The sequence below is a fragment of the Misgurnus anguillicaudatus genome, chromosome 14 (genome assembly GCF_027580225.2).
Source record: "Misgurnus anguillicaudatus chromosome 14, ASM2758022v2, whole genome shotgun sequence".
Lineage (NCBI taxonomy): Eukaryota > Metazoa > Chordata > Actinopteri > Cypriniformes > Cobitidae > Misgurnus > Misgurnus anguillicaudatus.
Genome location: NC_073350.2, coordinates 35,074,107 through 35,090,335, shown reverse-complemented (window position 1 = coordinate 35,090,335; position 16,229 = coordinate 35,074,107). Strand labels below are relative to the sequence as shown.

At 38.4% G+C, this 16,229-nt stretch overlaps 2 protein-coding genes across 2 annotated transcripts in view; one reads left to right on the top strand and one right to left on the bottom strand.

The window, feature by feature from the left end:
- ralbb (v-ral simian leukemia viral oncogene homolog Bb (ras related)) overlaps positions 1-16,229 on the bottom strand; it is a 79,398-nt gene that overhangs the window by 2,226 nt on the left and 60,943 nt on the right. The window contains exons 2-4 of the mRNA XM_073876412.1: positions 2,593-2,694; positions 1,413-1,554; positions 1,073-1,281 (exon numbers count right to left, since the gene is read on the bottom strand). Coding sequence (XP_073732513.1) covers positions 1,073-1,281; positions 1,413-1,526 — 323 coding nt within the window. The 5' untranslated portion in view covers positions 1,527-1,554; positions 2,593-2,694. The remainder of the gene's footprint in view (positions 1-1,072; positions 1,282-1,412; positions 1,555-2,592; positions 2,695-16,229) is intronic.
- Positions 4,919-14,896, top strand: LOC129427931 (inhibin beta B chain). Its single transcript, XM_055184725.2, has 2 exons — positions 4,919-6,035; positions 12,721-14,896. Exons 1-2 carry the CDS (start codon positions 5,651-5,653, stop codon positions 13,494-13,496), a joined length of 1,161 nt encoding a protein of 386 aa, XP_055040700.2. The 5' UTR covers positions 4,919-5,650; the 3' UTR covers positions 13,497-14,896.

The window sequence follows — 16,229 nt, the reverse complement described above, 5'->3', positions numbered from 1 at the left end:
GCGCGCCGAGCGCCTTGCGGTTTTTTGCCGCCTGCCGCGCACGTGTTTTTGAAGGAACGCTGAGAGCGGAGAAGCGCCCGACGTCATTCGCGTCTTTCATTGTCCAATCGAATGAGGGGAGAGGCGGGCCTTACGTTGTGGTGAGGGAAGTTTACAGTTGCTTTGAAGAACCGGACACCACTCGCTCACTCTCTCCTGCGTGTTTGTGCACTTCTCACCCTCAAACAAGGTCAGAGCAAGCGCCCTCTTTTTAAAGTTTCTGCTAATATGACAGTTAACAGCAAAAGAGCGCTCACGCTTCAATATTTGATTGACAAGACAGCTGACTCGGTGGTTGCTTAGCAATATGAAAAGCCGCGCCGCACTGCTCTTTTTAAAAAAAGGCAATGCGTCGCGCCTTGCATTTGCAAGCGTTTAAAGCGCTTTTGGTGTGACTGCGCCCTAATTCTGTATGATAACAGAAAAATAACTAGCAAAATGTAGAAGAAAGAGCATCACGGCATGAGCTAGCCACATGGTTTTCAATGAAATAGGGCTGGTTTACATGAACATATCCGATTTACTGGATTGAAGAAATTATCTGTGCATGTTATGAATGATGAATGTAAGTAAATGCAGGGGGTGTGGCCTCACTTCAGTAAACAGTGTGCATGTGACTGAAGAATGTGCAGGGGAGAAATTGCATTAAATCTTGTTGTGTTAAACAAAATTATGCTGCTAGATTTTTTTTAGCTAAGTTCCCTGTTATAGGCAACTCTGCAGTTTTTTCAAATTCCCATTAATTCCTCTTAATTCCCATATATTCCTGTTAATTCCTATGGAAAGTAACCAGCCTTGAAAATTGCTGGAATTTCGCAACCCTAGTCACAAAGCAACTGGTTACTATAGGACTACTGTTGCTAATCATGAATGTGATCTTGTTTGTCAGATGAGAAAAGAAAGAAAGCTTTCTGGTGTGAGCAGGATGTCATAGTGATGATAACATGATTTGAATCTTCCTGAGAATGTTGTGCAGTAACTGAGAGACTCTTATCTCATGTCTAGAATGACCCAGAAGTGATTTTATAAACACCTGAATTCTGAGGTAGCGCTGAAGGACTCGTGCTCTGTGATGGAGAAAACCAGAAGAAAACCTTCTCCACTGCGGAAGTAGTTATCTCTGATGGCAGCGTAGTCCTCCTGACCCGCCGTATCCAAAATATCAATCTGTACTTCTTCTCCATCCAGGACCACCTTCTTTCTATAACTATCAGCCTTGGTGGGTTCATAGTCTTCCACAAACTTCAAATGAAGGAAATCATATATTTTTTGTCTGGACACTTACTAGTCACAATTCAATGTCTGAATGTCATTGCATTAGATAACAAAACAAGTGGTGTGTGTAACACATAATCAGATTGTGTTGATCTAACCTCATCATACATGAACTGCAGTGTAAGGGCAGATTTTCCAACACCTCCACTGCCCACCATGATGACCTTGTGAAGCACCAGGGAACTTTGATTCTTACTCTTATTCGCTGCCATGACTTTAGTGTTTCCAGACAAGAGACGACTGCAAGTGCGCAAAGAAAAAACACAACACAGCGTCATAATGTTCAGTAACCGTAAAAATACTTTCTACGAAAACAATCCTACAGTAAGAACCTATAAATTAATATCAGGATTTTCATTTCAATGTGATTCAGATGAATTTCAATGTTTAACAGACCACAGGCACCATATTGGAGACTACTGGTGTAGAAACTACATGTAACTACGTAAACTAATTAAATATTGAATATGTACAAGGAAGTATGTGCAACATTGTGCAATAATGAGGTAGTAAACAGTGCAGATACGCAAGATTAGAGACTGGAGCATATTGTACATTACAATATAATACAGATTATAATAATATGTCATATATCATTTAACATATAACATGAAAAACACAATTTATCGAAAACACAAAATTATCAGTTGTGTACCCTGTTCAGGTATACCTGTATACTATAATGCATTTACTGTATTGTGATACTTTCTGCTAATATTAAAAATAATATTGTCTAGCTACTAATGCATCAAATCATACAGTAGTAATAACATACACCATTACAATATTTTATACATTAAGTATGTTGATGTAACGTTACTATGTGAATATGGTATTTACTGATAGTTCCACCTGACAATATTACTGTAAGTTACCGTGGTACTATCGAAGTTTTTTATTGAAATTAAAGTTAAAACGTAGCGTGAGTGTTAACTTTCGGCAAAGCTACAAAAAACAAAAATATATACTTTCAATTACTTTAAATCGGCTGTTTAAAGTGATTTTTACTTCTGCGTTTTAAATCGGGACACAACCCCTTCCTCGTTGTTATAAACGTGAGCCCGCCTTCTCTGGCTCTTAATTGGTCAGTCATCCCATATAATGGGCGGGCCCTGGACTACTCTCCCTCTCATTGGATCCATGAACAATCGATCACAAAGTTGTTCCACAAAAAAGAGGGACGCTTCATCCGAGGAAATTCTTTAGAACTTTTAAACCGTCGTGTGCGCAAACACTTCAAGACATTTATAAGAATAAAGACTACTATGAATTACTTACCGTATGTTTAGTCTGTGAAGAGCCGTTAACTTAATTCGCGTGTATAATCCGTTAAAACATAATTCTTTCACACTGGATCCACTCCTTTACTCACACAGATGTCCGGTTGTCCCACCCACCGGATATATTCATCGATGACAAGGAAAATGTCAAGGATGTGACGTCATGACCCCCCATATATGGATATACCGATGGTCTTGGATATATACATTTTTCTCTTTTATACCAGCAAATAGCTTGTCCCAGAATTTATGCCATAATGCAACAGGAGCACGTAGTACTTACTTGTACAAAAACGATAAAAAGCTTTAGAGAATATTTGTTTTTTTAATATAAAACAGACAAACTTTTCTGTTTGCTGCTTGTTTTTCTTTACAAACCCTGTTCATTTACAATTACATTTTAAAATATTGAAACTGGTTATTTTGAAGAGATTATCTTATTTATTCAGTCAAATCTATCTAATGTAGTGCATTAGGGCATTAGGGAAAGGTAACTTCTGATGTAATTGAAGTAAATGCTGTGTATGGACTGTAGATCAATGATATATAATACAATAGTGTTTTTTACATAAACATTTAAGTCTAAGGTTAAAATCTATGTTTTTTTTTTTATTAATCCTTCTCACTTTAAATACTGAAGATATATAAAATTAATGGTAACACTCAATTCTCACTATTAACTGGTTGGTTATTAGCATTAATATTACTGAGATATTAGCTGTTTATTAATACTTATAAAGCACATATAAATTGATACTGCAAAACCTTATTCTACATCCTTAATCCTACCTTAACTTAACAAATACTTTACTAACTATTAATAAGCAGTAATTAGAAGTATATTGAGGCAAAAATAGTTAATAGTTAGTTAATAGTGAGATTTGGACCTTAAAAACTGTGAGCAGAAAAATTGATGTACTTTATATAATTTATTTGAGCTGTCTTAGGCCTATCTGTGTATCATTTACTAAATGTGATTTTAAAAGTAATTAGTAATAAGTAATTAAATACTTTTTGGAGAGAGTAATTTATCTAATTACATGATTGAAGATGTAATTAGTAACTAGTAATTTATTACTTCTTAGCAGAAACTTACCCAACACTGATGAGCACACACGGTAAAACTTTCTACACCGCAAGAAACTGTTGAAATAAAAAAAGCATTTAATAACCTTTTAATGACTTATATTGTTGAAGAGTTTTTGATTTTCCTTGTACCCACGCTTTCAATGCCACAAATTTAGAGCGCAGTATTTTTATTTCTATAATAGAGTATAAAAATAAACATTTATTTATATGCCACATTATTGTGTTATTTTCTGTATTGTGGTGGTATATTTGCATTTTCATTTTCTCATGTTATGCTATGTACATTTCAAATATATTTTATTGCTATTATAAACAATGTCTCAAAAATGCAAGCAATGCCTGTCTGTCTGTGTTATATTCGTTTTGCCGAGTGGGGGCGCTGTTTTACAACATTAAAGGGATAGTTCACCCAAAAATGAAATTTCTGTCATCGTTTACTCACCCTCAAATTGTTTCATACATGTATTAATTTTGTTTTGATGAACATGAAGGAAGATATTTTGAGGACACCGATCTTGAGCCCCATTCACTTCCATGGTATTGTTTTTTTTCTGCTATGGAAGTCAATGAGGCTCATGATTGTTTACAAACATTCCTCAATATATCTTCCTTCGTGTTCATCAGAACAAAGACATTTATACAGGTTTGTAACATGAGAGGGCGTAAGTGATGACAAAAGTTTGATTTTTGGGTGAACTATCCCTCTTAACTCTTTCAAACAGTTCTCACACTTGGTGAAGTATTCTGGAGAACCAACTTATGTATAGTATGACAAACATTAAAAGAGTCATAGCTGTTGTGTTTTTGTGTGATAACTTTAAATTACATTATTTTGCTCCTGCTTAACCAGTTTAAAAGTCCATTCATTCAATTACTCAAACCAGTTAAACCATGGCTCACTTGTTTTCCATGACTGAAAGAAAATGACTTGTTTTAATTAACAAGGGATTTTTAATATTTTCTAGATCTTCGTTGTTTTATTCTCGTTATAATAGAAATATCTCAACAAAAAAAAAAAACTTAAATAAACAAGTATGTTCATTTTAAGCTGAAATAAGAAGCTGTAGCTATTTACAAACCAATTCAACATATTAGTTAAGGGCCAGTAGTCCACTGCGCATTTTCTCTGTAGATCATGCTGAGTTTCTCTGCCTTTATAATCCTCTGGAGTTGCTGGACCCACGTGGTTCTCTTCTCCTGTATAAAAACTTTTCAGAGTCTCTGAGAGGCACAATGTCTGTTTGCAAGAGAAAAAGCCAAAGTGCCCGAAGACCATCTCGCGCTTCAACAGCTATGAAGAAGAAACACATGGAAAACCTATTCTGGAAGTCAAAATTTCCAACGAAAGAGGACGAGACCTTCAATTAAACCGCTGAAATAAAGACAAGGGCGCGTGACAATTTGGAAACATTGTGGGAAAATTAGACTGCTTTTCTGCTTTGTACTCAATCGTTTGCCTTTATCATGGATAATTTTAACTAAGTAGTGTGAAGAAACAAGGACACAGCAGAGCAGGTTTTCTTTTGTTTAGTCTGTGGGGGTTTTAGATGCGTAATATTGGGATTTTCAGTCATGTCATGACGCACTGGGTTTACGCGCAAAAGTGCCACTCGCGGCGGTAAAGGTGGACAGATCCGACATCCTCCGTTTGGTTTTCTTATTCATCTTTATAAATGAATAAACTTTGTGACATTTGGATGATAGAGCAGAAAACGCTCACTTTGTTATTCATCAAAACTATACTGAACGCATCACGGAGTGGCCAAAGAGACATTTAACACCAGGAACCTTTTCCAGGCATTTCAAGGATTTATTGCTTTTGCGTTTAATTGGTCAAATGTGGACCGAACCTATAGCGCAATAAGAGTGGATATTACAGCTCGACCAATCATTTAACACTTTTTAAGTAGCCTAAACGCGGATACTTCTCGCATTCATCTCCAGTCGAGCGCGCGCATTCACGGAAAATGAAAAGGTTGTCGTTTCAAGTGCTTTATTTCGTGTGCTTCATCCTCGTGATCCGTGGCACACCGGCACCGGACACCGAAACCCAGAGCATCAGTCCGAGCTGCGCGTCATGCGGGCTCAGTCAGACGGATGCATCCCCACGCGTGGACGGGGATTTCTTGGAGGCGGTAAAAAGACACATTTTGAGCCGGTTACAGATGAGGGACCGACCCAACATCACACACCCCATTCCGAAGGCGGCGATGGTGACCGCCCTGAAAAAGCTTCACGCCGGGAAAGTGCACGAGGACGGGAGAGTGGAGATCCCGAACCTGGACGGACACGGAGCGTCCTCGAACGAAGTGGAGGAGGAAACGTCAGAGATCATCAGTTTCGCAGAGACAGGTGTGTATCAGATCTCTGTCCAATCCCAATTTTACTGAATTCAACTGAGTTATGCTCAAATAAAGACACACTGTGTCAAAGCGCAGACTTTAATGAGAATTATGTTTTGTAGGGGAGACCAAGGCTGCTTTTGGTTAAACATGCATTGTATAACATTACGTTCATTATATATTTTGCCTTTGTAAAAATATTTTATTCACTAATATTGAAAATTCAATTTAGGGGAATACTACGAATTGTTTTGAAACCAACTGCAGATAAAGAAAACTGCATTTGAACTTCAAACCTTAGTTACTCAGATTGAGTCCATGTGACAACTTGCCCCTGCTGGTTCATCAATGCATTATCATCACTATGTTCAAAGATAATATGTAGAAGGTTCGTCATCTGATGCTGCTAAATGTACAGATCTGTAAGGTCTTTGATGGTTCATTATAGACTCTTCAGATCAGTGTCCTCGTTGCAGCAGTTTAAAAAACTTCAGTACATACAGTAATTGAAACCTGCTAAAGAATCAAATTAAAGCCAAAAACAACTTACTAGTCAACAGATGAAAGCGTATCGCTTTTCAGTTCTGTGCCGTCCGTTCACTGCACAGTTTAAGGGTGTCTGCACTTTCTGCAATCATTTGAGGCCATACGCTGATGAGATGAATCAGTTTTGTTGGATAAAGGATGATGGAGAAACACTAACATGTGTTTAATTTCATTGATTTTCAAAAGCTGTCTTTATTCTGGTATGAAACAGCTACATAAAATCTGATGAGAAAAGTCAAGAGTCCACAGCATTGTAGCTTTTAGCAAACGTGTGTATTGAGGGTGCATAGCAGTCACAAAGAAAAGGAAATTCGCCAGCACCCTTGTGAAAATCAAGGCACTCGACATCTTGTAGACTTTACAGATGTGGACGAGTGAAGACTGCAGGAATCATTTTAAACACGGTCATTTAAACTGAGTACACATCGTGAAGCCAGCAGGTTTCCCTGCCTTTGACCCTTTGTGCTGTGTTTTTCTGTGGCCCTTTGGGTCTCAAAAGAAAGATCTGGGTTGGTGGCTGCCAAGATGAGATTGGCACCCAGACAAGGCCCAGGAACAATTTACCAAAATGCCGCAATGATGGAGACTTGAAATGACCAACGGTGCCACACGTTTAGCTGCCAGATTGTTCAAACACTGCCGGGTGGAAGTATTGGGCTGCCCTGTGCCATTTCTGACTGTGCCAGTTCAACAGTTGATGTATTTTGTTAGGGTCGTCTTAAAGGAATAGTTCACTCAAAAATAAAAATTCTGTCATCATTTTCTCATCATCATGTTGTTGTATGATTTTTTTTTTTGATGAACACAGAAGAAGATATTTTTTATAAATGCACAGCTGATTGTAACCATTAACTCCCATAGTAGGAAAACACATATTATGGAAGTATTGTAATAAATGATGAAGAAGATATTTTGATAAATGATTGTAAGCTAAGCACACAGTTGACGTTACCCATTGAATTCCATCATATTTGTTTTTCCTACTAAGTCAATGGTTACAATCAAGTGTGCTAAATTAAATCATGTAATAATTTGATGAAATATGATGAAAACAAGCTTTATTTTATAACATGTGCCGTTGAATAATTCACAATAAGACCAGATACATTTATGCAACTAATAGATTTGAATAGATTCAGCTCTCCCTGAATTGTGGCTTTATAAAATGTGTATTCATAAGATGCTGGTTCTGAGGTTGGACTTTTAGCGAGAGAGCGCTTTAATAAAGACATGGAGTCTGAAACGTGGACTTTCGCCGCTCTGAGCCGTGAACCCGCTGGCACACGGCAGATTCTGGCCTGACTCTGTGTCTCATTAGAATGCAGGGTGACCTCAGGACATGGAGTGCTGGATGACTTCCAGAATCTTCTTGAGGATCTAGTTTGCTTTAAGAATGGTTCTGCCCTGTGCTGGCAGAGGCCAATTGAGTCCCTTTAGGTTTCGCTGACATCTTAATGGTGTGTGGAGACTCAGGTGAGGACGAGAGCCAAGAGGGATAATTTGCTCGCTCTGTCTATTAGAACCCAATGATGAATGTGCTGGGCGCTTCGCAAAAGTCTGAACCCAAGTGGGATTCTGTCCAACCTGTAATGAAGCGCTTCTTGTTTTGATGCTTGATTTGTGTTTGTGGTACTGTTATTAACCGCAAACATTACCGTATTCAACTTTACATTTACTCAATCCTAATGATCTGTTACTATTATAGCTCAAATCATGTGATTTTCTAAACAGTGATGTACACCAAGGCATTCACGCCAGCGGACGGCATATGTTATCAATGGAAGCACCACGCTTTTCAAAAATGCCAGCAGCTGGTGTTTTTTTCCCACGCTGAGCCATACCTGTCAACATTGGGATTTAAAAATAAGGGAAATTTCCCAACCCCAACATTATCCAAGAGAATGAAGGGGTGATATGTTCTTTTATTTAGTTTCTCCTGAATCGGCAAAGGACTCGCAGAAGATGCAACTGAGGAGTATATTTGATTTTGCATGTTAGTAAAGCACAAACAGAAGTGTTTCCCAACACATAAAGTTACAAAGAATGCGATGCACATCCAAATGTCAGCCCAGTCTCACGAAATTTCGTTATATAGTCACGTATTTTTTTGATTATTTTTTCGTGCTATTATCACGAAATTTCGTGTTTTTTCGTGATCGTATAACGAATTCCTGTTTTCGTGCGATTATCACGTATTGGTTACTCGACTGTTTTGTCCTATTTTCTTACCATTGTCGCTTCGGTTTAGGGTTAGATTTACATAAAATTACATCCCTAACCAAACCCAACTCTAACCCTAACGCCAGGCGCAACCCAATATCACGCAAATACGTGACCATTTCACGCATGGACCAACGCGAAAATGACACGCCCTGCCGCGTCTGAACGTGAGCATGTCACGTTTCCTTTTTGTGTCACTTTCACGTTTTGGTTACTCAACTTTGTTGTCCTAATTTCTTACCATTGTCGCTTCGGTTTAGGGTTAGATTTACATACCGTAAAATGACATCCTTACCTAAACAAACTCTAACCCCAACGTCGGGGACAATTGGTTAAAGTTTAGAAAATATAAAAGAATAAGTCTTGTATCTTTTTTTTTTTATAAACCAATACTTAAAGTGACAAATACTTAAAGTGACATATAACAAAAGCACCAAATCTAACCCTAAACCGGAGCGAAAATGGTTTGAAAATAGGACAAAAAAGTTGAGCAACCAAAACGTGAAAGCGACACAAAAAGGAAACGTGACATGCTCACGTTCAAACGCGGGCAAAACGTGTCATTTTCACGTTGGTCCATACGTGAAATAGTCACGTTTTTGCGTGATATAGGGTTGCCAGGCGACATATAAAAAAATAAATCAGAAAAAATAGGATAGATCAATAAATAAAGTGACATTCTAATGCAAGCACCAAATCTAACCCTTAACCGAAGCGACAATGGTTTAAAAATAGGACAAAACAGTTGAGTAACCAATACGTGATAATCACACGAAAACAGGAATTCATTATACGATCACAAAAAACACGAAATTTCGTGATAATAGCACGAAAAAGAATTAAAAAAATACGTGACTATATCACGAAACTTTATGTGACTGGGTAGCAAATGTGCGTGTACGCGGGGATTGGGCGAACGTGTCAGCTGTGCTGCTTGTTGAGTGACGGTGGGCACTGAATTCTGTGTAACTTCCTCTGAATCTTCTTTTTCTTTTTGTTTTCTTGACGGGTGTTGTTTGTGTAAGAAGTTACAGCTAATACTGCCGCCTGCTTTCCCAGCGGAAATACAGGAAAAATACAGGAAAATATTGAAACAGGATGATAGCGGGATAGAATGCTAAAATACAGGAAAATCCAGGGAAAACGGGAGGGTTGACAGGTATGCCCTGAGCATCCACGCATATCTTTTTCCCGTGCTCACTGCTGAGCATCCAAAAAATGTTTAACTTCGAGTGAAACGCTCAGCTGGAGCTGTGGAGGAGGCGTGGGACAAATATTACAACAACCAATGGCGCATCATTCAACGACAAAGCAAAAGTATCTAAGCAGTCAAAGGGATTCGCTTAAAAACCGCAGGTACAGTCGGCGTCCTGCCGATTTCAGCCGCGTTTAAACGCTTTGGTGTACGCGCCCCCTTAGACCTGAATGCTGGAAAAATGTAAAAATGGGAGAAAAATGTATAGATTACACTATTACGACTTTAGGGTGGGCTCCTATTTACCATTCTGAACACCATAGCAACCACGTCCATACAACATCCTTTGTGAAATCATGTAGCAGGAGTGAATTACATCACACGCAGCATCATCAGATTTCATGAGGATTTAAGGGTCTAGCTGGTGTTTTACTCGGCTTCTTTACCAGTCTCTGATGTTATTGATGTTTTTACATTGTGATTTTCCAGTCTGATATTTTACAGACAGTGAGTACTTGGTGTTTTCAGTCTCAGTACTAAAATAAGAGAACAAAGTGAAGTATAAACCAGCAGCTCTGAGGATGTTGTTTATCTCTCAAGATCTCCAACTGTGTCCTGATGGCAGTGTAGTAAAACCCCTGTGGATGAAGACATGACATGAGATTTACCTCTGCTGTGTTGTTCGGCCCCGAGCAGGTGGGAAAGAGCTCGGCAGGTTGTATTGTAGATTCAGAAAGGCCCAGTCAGACTATTGTCTTGCTTCAGCTTAACTGTGAGACTTTAACTCAAGAGTTTTGTCTTTCAATGTTTGTTTCTCACTGATTTAACTCGCCAGAGAACTGGAATGCATCTGAATGATTTTATGCTACCTGATTTCAGATGTTTTTATATGCAGTTTTGTGTATTCTTTGTATGATTCTTTCATATAATAAAAAGAAAAGGGTTGTATTGTGTCATGTAATCATCCCCAAAATGCCTTTAGAATATTGAAAATATTGTGTTCCAATATTAAAGTCTGTGATTGTGAAGGTTTTTATGAAGTCTAGCTCTAATTCGAGTTATGTGTTAAACTAATAAGATTATCCAGTTAGAGGACTGTAAGTCACCCGTGTGACCAGCGGAGATATTTCACTCTCTCCCACTGCTTCCAAAGCATCACTTAGTTCATACCATTGTAAACGCATAGTTGTAATGTACAGAATGATTAAAATAAAATTTAGATTTATTTTTAAACGTGACTATTTTAAGTCTGTTCTGCAGATGCATCATTCACATTCCTAAAGCGTGAGATATTTTTATCCTCTCGTTCACACATCATGTAAACATCATATTTCTTCTTTATGAGGAGGCCGCCTTTCCGTTTACTGTAACGCTGGCTGCTGTTCTTCTTCAGGTAGAAAGTTGAATATTTAGTTTACGATGAGAAGAAGTATGACCATCAAACCAAACCTCAAATCTGCTGCTTGTTGAGATTTACTGTAGGGGACCTGGGCCTGTTAGCATTCACACTAGAAACCACACAGCGATACGCTAATCCAGTTACGATATATATAAGAAAGAAGAAGCGAGAATAATTTTTTTGAGGAAGTCTCAAAATAGAGTCCAGTATCATGTAAATTTGTTTCTTTGTCTTTCTCCCAGTCGTTTCCGTGCGTTTGACACGTTCTCACTGTACCACTGTTATGGTCATGGCATGCACTTCCTGTGACATCACAGCCTCTCATTGTGCCATCTCTCAGTGAGCTCAGCAGCTTTTACTGGGAGTCTTTGAAGCGTTGTGTTGTGTTCTCATGAGCTCTCCTCATCTCCGTTTGGACTCTTGGCCAACTGGACCTGACCCCAGAGCAGAACTGTCATAGACTACACTGTCGGAGAAATCTCACAGAGTCCTGTGGACTGATTTTAACCATTAAGAGGCGATTAACACAGTTTCTGGTGCCAATATTAATTTTCCCTGTTACTATCAAACTAAAGTGATGATCTTATAAGGTATTGGATATGCATTGTTGTATTGAAGAATTTTTGCCCATAAAAATGTGCCTTTATTTTTGTTATGGAGTCATGTTGACATGAGGTCGACCTCTTAATAGTTTTCACAAATGAAATGCAAAAGAGACTTAAATTGAGAAAAGTTCCTCATGTTCTTTAGATTGATAGTCTTAACCCGTTCCTTTGAGTGGGATACCTGAGTTTACTTCAATATGTTGCATGTAAATTTTTATATATCATGACAAACTATATATCAATGGAAGGTCTACGAATGTAGTTTTCATATAACAAAACATTTTAGCAGTAAAAAAATAATGCGGTGACAGTAATTTATTAATTTGTGACAAGAGTATGCAGCAAACCGTTGACACCTAGTGGCCATTGTTGGTTAACCCTCTAAAAGTGTAATACAAATGTGATAATTGTATATAATATATAATTTATTGCATTATTTTTATTTATTACAATAAATGTGAACTTCATTTTCACCTCTAGAAACTTTAAAGTGTTTTTTTAAAACTAGACCAAGACAAAAAAAGGAGTCATATTTATTTTAAGGTGTACATCACCTTTTCACCCCCCCCCCCAATTTAAAAAGGGCTGCATCAGCTAAGTAGTTGAAATGTTAATGTTTCAATCCTCTGTAGTCATATAATGTTAGTTTTTCAACAGGTTCAGGTTCATTTACTGTAAGCTAATACAAGGAGCTGATTCTTTTCTCCATCTTTCCTTTCTTATCTCTCAGATGAGTTGCTGACCGCCAAAACCAGTCTGTTTTTCATCATCTCCAACGAGGGAAACCAGAACCTGTACGTGACCCAGGCGAACTTGTGGCTGTACTTCCGGCTGCTTCCCAACGTGCTGGAGAAGGGCTCTCGGAGGAAGGTGACGGTGAAGGTGTATTCTCAGGAGCCGGGCCTCGGGAGCAAGTGGAACCTGGTGGAGAAACGCGTGGACCTCAAACGCAGCGGCTGGCACACCTTTCCTTTAACGGAAGCCGTGCAGATGGTTTTCACCAAGGGCGATCGACGACAGAACCTGGACGTGAGGTGCGACGGCTGCGAGAGCTTGGGCGTTCAGCCCGTGTTGGTGAACTCGGCGGACGAGTCCCATCGTCCGTTCCTGGTCGTTCAGGCGCGAGCGGCGGATAACAAACATCGCATTCGTAAACGAGGCCTGGAATGCGACGGCAATAACAGTCTGTGTTGCCGCCAGCAGTTCTACATCGATTTCCGGCTCATCGGGTGGAACGACTGGATCATCGCCCCGTCGGGGTACTTTGGGAACTATTGCGAAGGGAGCTGTCCCGCGTACATGGCCGGTGTGCCGGGCTCCGCCTCGTCTTTCCACACGGCCGTGGTGAACCAGTACCGAATGCGGGGCATGAGCCCGGGGTCCATGAACTCTTGTTGCATCCCGACCAAACTGAGCACCATGTCCATGCTGTACTTTGATGACGAATACAATATTGTGAAACGAGATGTACCCAATATGATTGTAGAGGAGTGTGGATGTGCTTGAGTATGAGGCCTTCCTTTTTATAAACATGGACCTGAATTTCCCAAAAAATACTCAAATATTACGGTAAAAGTCATATTTATAAACAAACTCGTCTGTTCATGCGCACCCCAACTCCTTCACGTGTGCACAACTCTTTGTACATATATTTATGTTCTTTAATATCATCCGATAGAGGCGTTTATCCGTTTGCCGTGGCGTGATCTAGTATGTTTTTATAAATACGGAGATGTTATGGCTGAATCGCACAGAATGAGTCTTTGTCTTCTACTCCGCTGCCTTTGAATTGTTTTCCTATGTAAATGTGAGTGAGGGTTTTACACATGAATCAAGTTAAATTCAGAGCAACGTGAGGAGCGTGAAGAGAGCAGTTACAGTAACAACTGCTTTTTAAAAGAGCTCCATTCCTGTGTCTCGCATGCTTTAAATGCAAGAACGCATTCTGTGTGAATGACCCATAAGCTCCATATCAAAAGGACGAGAAAGACTTTACCATGTTTTAGCTCTTCTGTCTGAAACGGTAGACGGACGAGAGATGAACTTGGACTCTTTCTATATAATCTGAATTAAATCAAAAAGCACTGACCATCTCATCAAAACAACGCCAGCACTTCCAACAACACACACACACAAAATGAGTTCACCTAAAGACATACTTTATTTTATATTCAATCTACAGATCATCATTCTGGTTCCTGTGACCTTCATAAACGTAACTTCATGTACTTGCCATACAGCGTTCAGTCATGTCATGGTGCAGCATAGCACTTGCAAAAAAATAAAGAAATAGTAAATGCACATTTTATAGCACTTGCAGACTAAAATGCCTTTGAAGGCACCTGTCGTCTCGCTCACTATTCTTAAATCAGTGCCACACAAGCTCTATGCAATGTACAGTAGTGACATAAACCTGATGACAACATACTAAACTCTTTCAATACTTGAAATGTAAACTTTCGCTTTCTTCTCCGAGCGGATTGTTCTTACGATGTTTGCACTGAAGTTGCATTATTAATAAAGAAGAAAAGCTGCCATTGGACAAAAATAAAAAGTTATTTTTATAAAAGCAAGTGTATTATACCGAATCATGGAACCAAAGAGGCCAAGATTTTAGCTGTTGTGAGATGGCCAGGCCATCAGATTCTTTTGTAAAATATTTTTTAAATACGCGAGAGGCCTAAACTACGTATCAGGGTACGGTGGAGTCCTTTTCCAACTGCAACAAATGGAATATTTCAACTTAATTTTTTTGTCTCCTGTTTTCTATTTAATATTTCTAGCGTCTATTCCAGACTCATTTAGAAACAAATACATGCCATCTCTGTACAGCTTATGTAAGATAAAGAATGCTTTTAAATATTTTCTTCTTTGTAACTGTTATGAAATAAATTTCTTATTCTGCATTAAGAGCTGTTGTATTGTATTACTGTAAAATAATATGATGTTCAAGTTGAAAAACACATAAACACATAGCAGGGGTGTGCCATTTTGGCAAAAAAAATGATATCTGAATAATACGATTTTGCAGATAATGATAATGATATTTTGGATCCTTTTGAGTCTTATATTGTTCTAGCTCCCTCTTATAACATATTCATATAATTAAGGTTAAGGTTATTAACCAAACAGAAAGGTCTTTATGATTTAAAATGAAGGCATTCAAGTAAACACTGCTTAACAGTAGTCTACTTGAAGCAAAAATAATACTGTTATACAGTCAGTCAGAAAATGCAAACTTTCATCAAACACAGCATAATAAATGATGCACAGCTGTACATAAGGGCTTATTACTTTAACGTCAGCCATTTCACACTGTTGTGTTTATAATAATTCATTGTTCATATTCTTATATGAAAATATTCTTTTGAACTGACGCTATTCATCAGAAAAACACTAAAAAACTTCTCAAGTAGCCTAACTTCCCTTTACCTGCCCGTGCACATAGAAATGGCAAAGAGTGCAATCGGCTAAAGTATAAAAAAATTATATGACGTTTTTTACAAGCCACATACACATGCCGCAATAAAATGTGCTGCTACATCAATTGAATTTGTGGGCACTGAAGGTTGGTGATATAATTGATCGTTTTTCACATCGTTACAACGACAACAACAATATTATCGCTCAGGATATATCATGCACACCTACTGTACAGTAGACCTTAGCAACCTTTAGACAATGCATTAGGAGAATTGATATGTTTGTTTGCTTATCAACACTGTTTTTATGTAAAATGAAAAGACGAATTATTCTGTGAAGGTGTTTACAGTTTGATGTTAAGTGTTAGAAAGAAGAACTGTGATCTCTGATCTGTCAGCACTACAATTACAGCATACGTGCACATTCGTGTGTCTGTCTCAGGACAATGTGTTTGTCAGCAGAAGGGAAATGACATGTTTTGGAAAGACACAGAGGTTCAATCACACACTATTGAGAAAACAAAAACACTAAGCACTGATGAAGAGAGAAAACACTGAAGATATTTATGGTCTGAGGAAACAGATTACGAGTCTCAGTATAGCTCGGTGTATTGTGTTAGTGGCCCAAATGTTCATGGCTCTGAACCCAGACAACAAAAAAGTATACCTCGTAATGCATTGCAAGTCACTTTGTATAAAAGTGTTTGACAAATTTGTAAATGTCAATGTGTACAACTCGCCTGCATGAACAGCGAATTCATGAAAGAATTGAGACTATTCTTGCTGACATATAATGTAGAGCAGTGCTCTCCAACAT

Coding starts and splice junctions, on each gene's coding strand:
- LOC129427931 (XM_055184725.2), top strand. CDS start 5,651: ATGAAAAGGTTGTCGTTTCAAGTGCTTTATTTCGTGTGCTTCATCCTC. Junction 6,036..12,720: donor CATCAGTTTCGCAGAGACAG/GTGTGTATCAGA, acceptor CTTATCTCTCAG/ATGAGTTGCTGACCGCCAAA.